The sequence below is a fragment of the Perissodus microlepis genome, chromosome 8 (assembly GCF_051167445.1).
Source record: "Perissodus microlepis isolate ML-2025 ecotype Zambia chromosome 8, ASM5116744v1, whole genome shotgun sequence".
Lineage (NCBI taxonomy): Eukaryota > Metazoa > Chordata > Actinopteri > Cichliformes > Cichlidae > Perissodus > Perissodus microlepis.
In genome coordinates this window covers 5,684,035-5,696,600 of record NC_140468.1, presented here as the reverse complement: position 1 = coordinate 5,696,600, position 12,566 = coordinate 5,684,035, and the positions used below count along the sequence as shown (strand labels likewise).

The 12,566-nt window shown below is 39.8% G+C and overlaps 1 protein-coding gene across 1 annotated transcript in view; it reads right to left on the bottom strand.

The window, feature by feature from the left end:
• myo1d (myosin 1D) overlaps positions 1-12,566 on the bottom strand; it is a 122,588-nt gene that overhangs the window by 70,855 nt on the left and 39,167 nt on the right. The window contains exon 12 of the mRNA XM_084937172.1: positions 3,450-3,520. Within this exon, the coding sequence (XP_084793298.1) occupies positions 3,450-3,520 (71 nt within the window). The remainder of the gene's footprint in view (positions 1-3,449; positions 3,521-12,566) is intronic.

Below are 12,566 nucleotides of genomic sequence, written 5' to 3'. Positions count from 1 at the left end.
CAGTTTTAGCTTCTCTACACTGGCTTCCTCTCTCCTACAGGATCCAACGCCTGAGCCGCTTCTTACCTGTCTGAGCTCCTTTCTGTTTATGCTCCAGGAAAAACCATGAGGTCTAGCTCAAAATTAATGCTATCCATCCCACGGACTTATCTCAAATCTCGTGGCAATAGAGCCTTCTCTGTGGCGGTCCCAGACTTTGGAAGAGTCTTCCCCTAAATATTAGATCTGAACAAACACTTGATCAATTTAAATCACTACTAAAGACACATTTTTAACACACTATGACCCAAACATTTTGGTCTTATTTAATAGTCTTAGTTACTGTTTTAATTCTTTTATTGTCCTATCATTGTTTTATACTGTTACTATTGTTTTACATTGTTTCTTTTTAATGGCATTTTTATATTGTTAAGCACTTTGTGCAGCATCGTCTGTCTTGAACTTTGCTATATAAATAAATTTGACTTTGACCTTGATCTTGAGAAGACTGACAGACTGATTGTATGGCATCAGCAGTGATGTGGACACTGTAGTCCTCTGTTGTGCTGAAGAGAGAGCTGACTGCGAAAGCAAAGCTGTCGATTTACCCGTCATTGTACACTTCTACCTATGGCCATGAGCTCTGAGAACTGATATTACTGATATTCCACCACATTGACAGGATCCAGGTGGTGTGGTTTAGGTTTCTGACTATGATGCTTCTTGGTTGCTTTCTGGACGAAGGGTTCTGGGTAAGACCTAGGGTAACCCATGAAATGATGGAGACACTGGTTTGAGAACACCTCAGGGTCCTCCTGGATAAGCTGGAAGAGGTGGCTTAGAAGAGGGAGGGGCTTATGTGCCTGGACCGTTACCCCCATGAGCCAACCCAGATAAGGATGGGTGGATGAATGGATGGATGGATGGATGGATCTGTGAATGTCTGATTTAGACAGCATCAGTTAAACAGGGAGACCACAATGTGGCCTCCAGCTGCAGTCTAAGGTGTGGAAGAGCAGCTTTAACATCAGGTGCAGGGAGTGAATGTCATGTGAATTTCAACTTCAGCATCAGGTGAGGGCAAGTGGGAGCACACCCTGAAGCACAAGTGGAAGGTAAGCTTGTTCTTTTCACCACAGCAGGACTGTAGTGGGGTGTTAATCTGAGAAGAGTGAGCAGGTGGGCTTTTATACACTAATCGTCAATAATAACGGACACTGTAGGATCAGCACACTGACAGCAGCTGGGACACTTTACCTAATCCAGTTATCCCAGTAATCTCTGTCCAGTGTTTTAAAGTGGTCGGTTAAATTTTATTGTTGTTTTTCAAATTATAATAATTTTCATGTGAAAACTGTGAGGCTAATATTCAGATCCACTTTTTTTAGTTAATCAACAAGAAAATAAATTAACCTTTTTTATAATCATTTTAAAAGCTTGTGGGAAGACACACCAACAGGTAGCTGTTAGTGGTGACAGCACTGAGGTTGTAAATGAATACAAATATTTAGAGACAGCGATCAAGGAAAATCTGTCATAGGATTCAAGCATAAGCGCCATTTACAAGAAAGGATTACAGCAATTGTATCTCATGTGAAAGCTGCAACAGTTTGATTCAACTTCTATTTATATAGCACCAAATCCCAACAACATTTGCCACAAGGCACGTTATATTCTAAGGTAGTAATAGAAAACTCCAACAATCAGACGACTGAGCCAGCTCTTGGCAACAGTGGGAAGGAAAAACTCCCTTTTAAGAGAAAGAAACATCCGGCAATATCAGGCTCAGGGAGGGGGAGCCAAGAGCGGTGACTGGTTGGTGGTGAGGGGAGGAAGACAGGACAAAGACACGCTGTGGAAGAGAGCCAACGATAAATGCATGTCATCTATCAAAGACATGTCTTTGATAGATACACACTGGCTCTTTTCTTCTATGCACATGTGGAATGTACTCGCCTTCTGTTTTGCTTTATTGCCTGGAATTTTTACTGTCTGTAGTTAATAAGAGCAAATTCAATAAAATTGCACGTCAGCAACAATGCAGTTTGGCATAGTCTTAACTGGTGGGAACGGGCAAAGGTTCAGGGTACCACAATTTCTCATGCTCAGAGATCTTTTATACCTTGTATCACTCTGTCAAACAAATCAGGTGATATCACGTATGTGTACATAGTTACGCCTTGGTTTTTCGAAATATTATTTTTATTCTTAATGTCTGTAGGGTCTTCTTTGGTTGTATTTATCTCACATAAAAAGGCACAAATGGAACTTCTGAAAAGACAAAGATTACTACTACCACTTGCTTCAGGGAGGGCGTTATGTGACTGCATTAAAGAACACATCCTTAGCCATAACTGCATAAAAACTGTGACCGTTTCCTGAATCTAACAAACAGTTTAAAATTTTTTTACTTAATTTTGCTCAACCACAGAGCTGCACTGTGACATGAGTCTAATAAACAATAATAAATAATTTTAAATAAATGCATGCTGTTACTGATGCAGCTGCTATAAATATTACTCTGCCTCCTGCCTGGTGTAAGACGATCAGGGACCAATCAAGGCCGCCTGTCGAACCTGCTCCTCTGCCTCAGTCATCCCCCTGGGTGGCAGACACTTAGCCTTCACAAATGGGCTCAACATGCTTCCCTGAGAGCACTTTTTGGGAAGCTTAGCCTGTGTGGTTTATTCTTTTGAATGGCATCCAAGTAAGTACTCTGGGATTTGGGACTGGGAAATGGTGCTGTATTTTTTTTTTTTTGTGAGACATCATGTAATTAGGATGTCATTTAAATGTTTGAATCTGTCCACCAGTCTTCTTACACAACTGGAATGGGCAGAGTGATTGACTATAATGACAGTTTTCACCAATGACTTGGCACATCACTGCCTTTCCAATCCAATTCCATGTGGATAAAACTATAAATTGATCACTTTGATTAAGATTAATCTTCTTTTCAAAGGATGTCTTTGACGCTTTCAGTATGAATCAGTCAAACGGGGTATTTGGGCACTGAGAGCCAATTCTTTGACATCAGTAGCAGATGGTGTAAATGTTGAGGTGGACTAGATAAAAAGATTCGGGGCCTGGTTTAGAGAGAATTTTACATTTTTTAAAGCATCACTATTATATCTGGAAAATAGTAAGTGAAAGCAATGTAAATGTGTTTTTAACATTAAGTTAACTGGAGAGACATCCCTATAGGAAGCTAACTGTTGAAAAGAAAAAAAGAACATGGGTTATGAAACAACGATTTGGTTAAAATTCAGTTGCAAAGTGTGATTTATTGCCCTGAAAACTATTCAGATTCTTTTAAGAAACAAAACCTCCATCTGCTCCTGAAGTGGGCCAGAGTGCAAGGCTGTGGTTTGAGTCGCCAGCTCTGAGGCATGAATATGTAAAGCTGAGGAAAAGAGGATGAATCATCAGTAAAAGCTTTTCCTGAATAAATAAAAGTCTTAGATACTTACACCACATCTCCTGCATAGTGCCTGATGCGAAAGTCTCTGTCAAACTCCAAACTCTTGTCAGTTGGTGAGAGCTGCAGAGACAGACGAGAAGAGAGAGCAGCGAGTGAGCAATGACACGGTAAAGTGTTCCTCAGAACAATGTATTAAAAGCATAGAGCCTTAAGGCAAAGAAAGAGACATTCACCATTTATCTAAAAATATAAAGTAGTGTTACGTCAGTGCTGCTTGTTAGTACTGTACAGCCCGTTACCTAAGCTTTCCAATTCAAATCACAAGTGTTCAACTCCAAAATAAGCAGACATGGGTCAGATTTACATTTAAGTCCCCTCACAGCTCTATTAACCTCCTAGGACCTGGCGTCCACAGATGTGGACATCACATTTTGGGTTATTTAGACCAAAATACTCAATTTTGCTCTACAAGGGCCTGATATCCACTTACGAGGACATTATACTGCTACTGTTCTATCAAAATTTTAAACGAATATCCTCATATGTGGCTCTTATTTTTCTTAAAGACAAAAATAGGGTAAAAAAAATCTGGTAATTCTTTCTTTTTACATTCATCAGGCCCCAATCAGCCCAAATATCAAAGAGAAATTAAAAATGCATGCCGTGGAAGAGTTCGGGTCTTAGGAGGTTAAAAAAAAACCCCACACCATCAACAGAGTGGATATCAATGCAACATTATGTACGCCAGGGTTAATAATAAATAAGGTCAAAGTTTTCTTAACTTGAAGGCCACATTTTGATTGTTGCTTGATCATCATCATTCCAGGGCCAACATAGCAACGGCCATTCAAGCTCACATTCACAAGTTAACCTAACACGCACCAGAGAGAACATATGCAGGCACTGGGAGAACATGCAAGCTCCACACAGAACTGCCCTAGCAGGCCAGTGGGTTCAAACCCAGGACCTTCTTGCTATAAAAAGCATAAGGTTGACAGATGCACCAGGGGCAACCTGGGTTTAGGTATGTTACCCAAGGATCCTTAGATACGCAGAGCGAAGGAGCCGGAGATTAGTAAATGACCCAGCTTATTTCCTGAGCCACAGGCGACCCCATAAAAAACCATCTGATTTTATTTTCTTCTCCAGTGCCTTTAATGCAGCTCTCTACTTGACAAACTATTAAAGTTAAACTGTATAGAGTGATGGGCAGAGCTGTTACTGCAAAAGTAGATGCAACGGGGCAGAAAACACCAAGACTGTCGTCTCTGATAATGTCTCACAGAACAGAGCAATGAGGGGGGAGGACAGAAAGAAACAAAAGAAGGTGATGAAAACATTCAAGGCACAGGCAATAGACATGGCAGCAGAGATGAGACAAGGAGAAAGAAGAGGGATATATGTGGTGTGATTGGAAGAGACAGAAGTAAAAAAAAGTGTGTGTGTGTGTGTGTGTGTGTGTGTGTGTGTGTGTGTGTGTGTGTGTGTGTGTGTTTTATACTGACACATGTATGTAAGCCAGTGACAGCAGAGCAAAGAGGGAGGAAGCATGAATGGAGATGCAGAGAAGTCTTCCGCAGCCCTGAAACAGCCTCTGATGAGCACATCAGGGTTCTTATTTCATCCACAACTGCACAGCAGCGAGTTCATTATGGGCTGTGCCGCTGGGTAAAGTAAGTGTGTGTGTGTGTGTGTGTGTGTGTGTATGAGTGAGAGGCATCCCGAGATTCTGTCGCAATCCCAAGGAGACACAAGTGATTAGGAAGAGAAGGGTGAGGGTACAGGAAGCAGCAAGATTTTTAACAAGGAGAGAAAAAAATAACCCGTGAAAGCCCCTGGGATGGATATCTAAACATGGGTAGAGGAAGAAAAGCCCTGACAGTCACAGAGTATTGCCAGAAGTATATGGACAGGGCTTTGGTCTGACCTTTGTTATAAAAAGTTTGTCTTCTATGATGATAAACAGCTGTTTCATACTCATTCATCAGCAGAAATACTACAAGCTTGGTCTGGCTCCTCAGATATGTGAAAATATTCTGTTTTGTTTTTTAAAAAGTATATAATTGTAAACTAAATTCTTTGGGGTTTCGACTGCAGGACATTTTTTTCTGTTTTTCCCTCATTTTGTTAAACATTTTTCTAAAAGCAATTAATCTACTAATTACTTGCATAATTAGTTGCCTGGAAGACTGAAAACAGCTAGACAGACTAAGGCTACCCTGAACACATGTCCTGTCTATTTCAGGTAAGCTTTAAACCACCAGGGCTGTAAACACCAGATATCACTGGTCATGTGTGGGGGGTATAACTAGCAACCAGAAGGTTGGTTGTTTGCAATGGCAAACAGTAAGCGTGAAAGTGTCTTTGCTTGGATTTACAATAAGATAGAAGTGTGGCAGAAACTAGCTTGAGTGCAAGGTGATCATGGGGGTGAAAACCATAGACTGCAAAGAAATATACTGGTACAAGGAGCATGATCCATCACTAGAGACACACAAGAAGAATGAAATCACAAAATATGTGTGAGCTTCGCAGGTCTCAGTTTCCAGACTTTTACAAACTAGAACGGAGTGAACAGAGTAAACAGTGTTTCTGAAACTCTTCATTTTAGGAGGTCCAGAAAAGTCAAAGTTGTAGTGTGAACCTAGAGGTAGACCTTTCAAAAGGTTACAGACTTTAAAACTAAAGTATTACCGTGGCTCTACTCCAAGGTTCAGAACTTATCTGAACAAAATTTACTGCAATGGTTTAATCCTAATCAGTGACAATCCCAAACCTATAGCACCAAAACCAAGCCCAATCTTTTGTTTTGAAGAAAAGCAAAAACATGCACAAACAGAAATTTGCAAAAGACTGTCATCCCCTTTTTTGTGTCAGAGAAAGCCACCCTCAATATTTATGCTACACTAAGAACATCCTGACTTGCATAACAAATCAATTGTCTCATTTAACACACAGGAACAAAGAAAAGCCTCACACTTCCCAAAATATTTTAGATGCTGTTCTGAACGTCCCTTTCCTGTTGCTACTTGCACAAGCGGGGAATTTTTTGAAAGCTTGGCATGGAACAAATTTGACTCAACCTCATCTAACACCTCTGAGATGAACTGGAACACCGGCTGTGAGCCAGGCCAGGCCTCATCACCTGTCAGTGCTGGACCTCACTGCTGCTCTCGTATCTGGGCTGAAAAAAAGACTACTCTATCAGATCAATCCCAATGATCCTGGAATATCTGAAAATCCCATAAAAATATTTATCTTTATTTTTGGTTATTAGTGTGGATGCTGATTAAGCATTTTTACTATACATTTTACTTATTATTTATACTATATGTACTATATAAATTATATTATATGGTCTAAATTCAATAAATAAGTTCAGTTCATTCAGCAAGTACAGCAAATTCTTCATGTTTCTCTCAAGCATAGGAGATAAACTGTTTGGAAAAATCAAACACACTTTTTAGGGGTTATTAGCATTAAACACACACCGAAACACAGAACAGACAGACAAACAGATGCTATATCAGACAGACAGCCTGCATCTGTGGGAAGCCATACTTCCCTTCATCCATCCCAATCAGATACACTCCATCTCACACACACACACACACACACAAAAGCAGGATGCACACATGTAGACAAGACACAAATCTTGGCAGCGCTGTTGTTAGCACCTCCTCCGTGTCTGGGTTTCAGCCTAGCATTAAGTTTGAGACTGCTGTAGTGCTGGTTGTGGTGCTGCGTGCATGCGTGTGTGTGTGTGTGTGCGTGCGTGTGCATCTACGGAGAAAGAAGCCACTTAAAAGAAAGAACAATGGTCAAAATAACGGCAACACAGAGACTTTGATGTCAGAAGAAATAGCCACAAGCAAGGGTAGATGCATAACTATTAGGTCAACTTAAATCGCTGCATTTATTCTCAGTGAGATTAGCACTAATATAATCTACAGTACTAACCAGTACTGTGCAGTACCTACTCATATTGTTTTCTACACTATGTTAACAACTTGTATTTTTTGAAAGGTTGTATTTAAAAAGCACAAATATCTTACTATAATAATAGTGTACATATGGATATATCTGTCTGTATGTACCATTTCCTCCATAACGGGTGGACCAGTCTGAGGAAACACTGTCACATAAAGTGATTATTAACATCTATATTTTTTGTAAATCCCAATTCTTTTGATTTTTTAAATATATATAACTCAAAATATTCACCTGCCAATGGAATGTTATGTTCTCAGTTTGTTTCACATGTAACATTCAATGCACGCTGCCCATATATAACTTAACAGTCACTTAAATTTGTATCCACAATGGAATTTCATTCGGGATGCCGAGCAATTTTTTTTTAAAGAACCACGTGTTTTTAAGGAAAGTTTAAATATTTTTCTTTATTTTTACTTTCTTTATCGTCAAATTTAAAAAAAAAAAAAAAAAGGTCTATGACCCATCAGGTTACATAAGCCATCAGTAATGATATTTTAAAAGTTAACAATTTTTAATGAGAGTGTCAGTGATGCGGTAGCACATTCAGCTCATGATCCATTAAAATTCAAAGATAAAATGAAAGAATAAACCTTGGTGTTGACCTAGAGTACAGTTTGGGTGAAGGCCTATTAAATGATCATTGTTTGCAAGTTTCACTAAAATTTGATCAAGAGGAGGAGTGATTGTTGTAAATTGTGGGCAGATGAATGACTCACCATGACATAGGTTCATCTTTAATCTTAGAAATCTAAAGACAGAAGCTGCTAAAATGTGAACAAGGCAAAAATGTAAGAATAACTAAAAGAATAACTGCAGAGCAACTCACAGTTATTTCAGTAAAATTAAAAAAAAAAATGCTAGTGATGCTAATTTAAGTGGTAGGACATAGTGATTATGGCGAACAGCTTCACCTCATGAATGTAAATATGCAGAACAGCCTCTGTGCAGAACAGAGAGTGGGAAAGTGTAGAAAAAGTACAAAACATTTGAAAAGACCACAAGAGAGTTCCCAAAGCCTAAGGTGTTCCTGGTCACCATGCTTGCTTTATCTGATTTGCAGTTTAAAATTTGAATGTACGATGCCAGAAAAAAAAATTCGTTTAAAATTAATTTTCATATTCACAAAGAAACAAAGAAGCACGACCACTCTGGCCTTCGTTTCACCCTGTTCTGCTTTAAAAATGAAATGCATGTTTAGCAGAAATTACTGCCGACAGCAAAAGCATTTAATTAAAAACAGAAAAGGACTTCAGGTACAGCCAAAAACATAAAACGAAACTGAGGAAGAAGAAAGAATGATCGGGTAATATGAAAATGGAAACAACATCGACAGAACAAAATATAATTTCATTTAACCTCAAAATAACGAGCATTAAAATCATCTTGATAAAAGGATAGAAGGCAGAAGAGATAAGGCAACAAGAGATGGGAGGATTTAAATACAGAGAGAAGAAGCAGAACGAGAGCTGAGGTGAGAAGGCGAGAGACAGACAAGAACTGTGGGCCGAGCGCGTCAGGTACACAGTGTAACATAAGCTGGTGTCAAAATGACAAAAAGCTGTGATAAGAAGCTTCCACACGTCATTTTCACTTTTTCCTTTTATTGCTGTCACATGTTTCAACATTTATTAGCAGAGAAAAGCGCCTTGAGGCGACTTTTGTTGTGATTTGGCGCTATATAAATAAAATTGAACTGAATTGAATTGAATTGAAAAGACGAGATGAAAACAGCCAGGACAGAGCTGACAGCAGAAACTGAAGCAGAGGTTACTCATTCTTCTGCAGTATGTTCAGAACACACCTGACCATGAAGATAAAGGACTGAAGCAGCACTAAGAGCCATACATCAGGCTTCGGTAACATATATGTAATTGGAAAGACCAACAAAGCGAGAGGTGACAAATGTAAAAGAAAAAATGGAAAATGTGAGTGAGGCTACAGCTTCCACAGACACTGGTTTTCAACTCAGCAGACCTGCTATAGGAGTTACTTGTTAGATCTCCTCAGGTCCACTCAAACAAGAAACACGATTTGGATAATCCCTCTGGTAGAGTTCAGACACTCGGAGAATAGTTTTTCATTAAAACCTCCAAACGTATGCACCCAACCGCCAGTATGCACGGAGGCAGAATGGAAGATAAAAGTAGATGTTTCACGTTACACAGCTGACCTTATTCACATCGATATGGTCCTGGGTGTGAAACCCCTGGCTGACTGGGGCCTTTCTGTGTGTACGCATGTTTTCATGAATCACAGATAATAGTTTCTGTCTCAGTACTCCAGTTTTCACCCACAGTCCAATGAGATGCAGGGGTAAGGGTAACTGGTGATTCTAAGGGCCAGATTTACTAAAAGGGACAAAATAGCGTGTGGGCGCAATAAATCTGGCACTAAATTAGCCAGAATTATGAAATTAAGTGTGACTGGTTGTCTGTCTCTCTGTGGTAGCTCTGTCATAGACTGGTGACTTGTTCTGTAAAAGCTGGGATGAGCTACAGCCTCCCCCTGAATTGGATAAGCAGAAGGATAGGTAGCTTTTTAAAAACATTTTTAACAGCACGTTCCATGCTGTCTGAAACCCCCGGGGTACAATTTTTTGCTGTTTTTTAAAAAAATGTATATGTTGCTTCTATGAAAATGATAGGATTCAATTCAATTCAATTCAATTTCAATTCAATTTTATTTATATAGCGCCAAATCACAACAAAAGTCGCCTCAAGGCGCTTCATAGATACAGAGAAAAACCCAACAATCATATGACCCCCTATGAGCAAGCACTTTGGCGACAGTGGGAAGGAAAAACTCCCTTTTAACAGGAAGAAACCTCCGGCAGAACCAGGCTCAGGGAGGGGCGGCCATCTGCTGCGACCGGTTGGGGTGAGAGAAGGAAGACAGGATAAAAGACATGCTGTGGAAGAGAGACAGAGGTTAATAACAGATATGATTCAATGCAGAGAGGTCTATTAATACATAGTGAGTGAGAAAGGTGACTGGAAAGGAAAAACTCAATGCATCTTGGGAATCCCCCGGCAGCCTACGTCTATTGCAGCATAACTAAGGGAGGATTCAGGGTCACCTGGTCCAGCCCTAACTATATGCTTTAGCAAAAAGGAAAGTTTTAAGCCTAATCTTGAAAGTAGAGATAGTTTCTGTCTCCCGAATCCAAACTGGAAGCTGGTTCCACAGAAGAGGGGCCTGAAAACTGAAGGCTCTGCCTCCCATTCTACTTTTAAATACTCTAGGAACAACAAGTAGGCCTGCAGAGCGAGAGCGAAGTGCTCTAATAGGGTGATATGGTACTACAAGGTCATTAAGATAAGATGGGGCCTGATTATTTAAGACCTTGTATGTGAGGAGCAGGATTTTGAATTCAATTCTGGATTTAACAGGAAGCCAATGAAGGGAAGCCAAAACAGGAGAAATATGCTCTCTCCTTCTAGTCCCTGTCAGTACTCTTGCTGCAGCATTTTGGATTAGCTGAAGGCTTTTCAGTGAGTTTTTTGGACATCCTAATAATAATGAATTACAGTCGTCCAGCCTGGAAGTAATAAATGCATGAACTAGTTTTTCAGCGTCACTCTGAGACAGGATATTTCTAATTTTAGAGATGTTGCGCAAATGGAAGAAAGCAGTCTTACATATTTGTTTAATATGTGCGTTGAAGGACATGTCCTGGTCAAAAATGACTCCAAGGTTCCTCACAGCGTTACTGGAGGCCAAGGTAATGCCATCCAGAGTATGAATCTGGTTAGATACCATATTTCTAAGATTTTCAGGGCCGAGTACAATAACCTCAGTTTTATCTGAATTAAGAAGCAGAAAGTTAGCGGCCATCCAGGTCTTTATGTCTTTAAGACATTCCTGCAGTTTAACTAATTGGTGTGTGTTATCTGGCTTCATGGACAGATAGAGCTGGGTGTCATCTGCATAGCAGTGAAAATGTATGCTATGTCTTCTAATGATGCTGCCTAAGGGAAGCATGTATAATGTAAACAGAATTGGTCCTAGCACTGAACCCTGTGGAACTCCATAATTAACCTCAGTGTGTGAAGAGGACTCTCCATTTACATGCACAAATTGGAGTCTATTAGATAGATATGATACAAACCACTGCAGTGCAGTACCTGTAATACCTACAGCATGTTCTAATCGCTCTAATAGGATATTATGGTCGACAGTATCGAACGCTGCACTGAGGTCTAGCAGGACAAGCACAGAGATGAGTCCACTGTCAGAGGCCATAAGAAGATCATTTGTAACCTTCACTAAAGCTGTTTCTGTGCTGTGATGAGCTCTGAAACCTGACTGAAACTCTTCAAATAAACCATTCCTCTGCAGATGATCTGTTAGCTGTTTGACAACTACTCTTTCAAGGATTTTTGATATGAAAGGAAGGTTGGAGATTGGCCTATAATTAGCTAAGACTGCTGGGTCTAGAGATGCTTTTTGAGTAAAGGTTTAACCACAGCCAGCTTGAAGGCCTGTGGTACATAGCCGACCATTAGAGATAGGTTGATCATATTTAAGATCGAAGAATTAATCAATGGCAGGACTTCTTTGAGCAGTTTTGTAGGAATGGGGTCTAAAAGACACGTTGATGGTTTGGAGGAAGTAATTATTGAAGTTAACTCAGAAAGATCAATTGGAGAAAAAGAGTCTAACTTAACATCAATGGTACTAAGAGTAGCTGTAGATAATATTACATCTGTGGGATGATTACTGGTAATTTTTTCTCTAATGATAAAAATTTTATTTGTGAAGAAGTTCATGAAGTCATTACTAGTTAACGTTAAAGGGATGGTTGGCTCAACAGAGCTCTGACTGTTTGTCAGCCTGGCTACAGTGCTGAAGAGAAACCTGGGGTTGTTCTTATTTTCTTCAATCAGTGATGAATAGTAAGATGTTCTGGCTTTGCGGAGGGCTTTCTTATAAAGCAGCAAACTATTTCTCCAGGCTAAATGATGATCCTCTAAATTTGTGACACGCCATTTCCTCTCCAGATTACGAGTCATCTGCTTTAGGGTACGTGTTTGAGAATTATACCACGGAGTCAGGTACTTCTGATTAGAGACCTTAGTTTTCACTGGAGCTGCAGTATCCAGAGTCGTACGTAGTGAGGAGGTGAAATTATTAACAAGATAATCAACCTCTGTTGGGGTAGCGTTCAGAT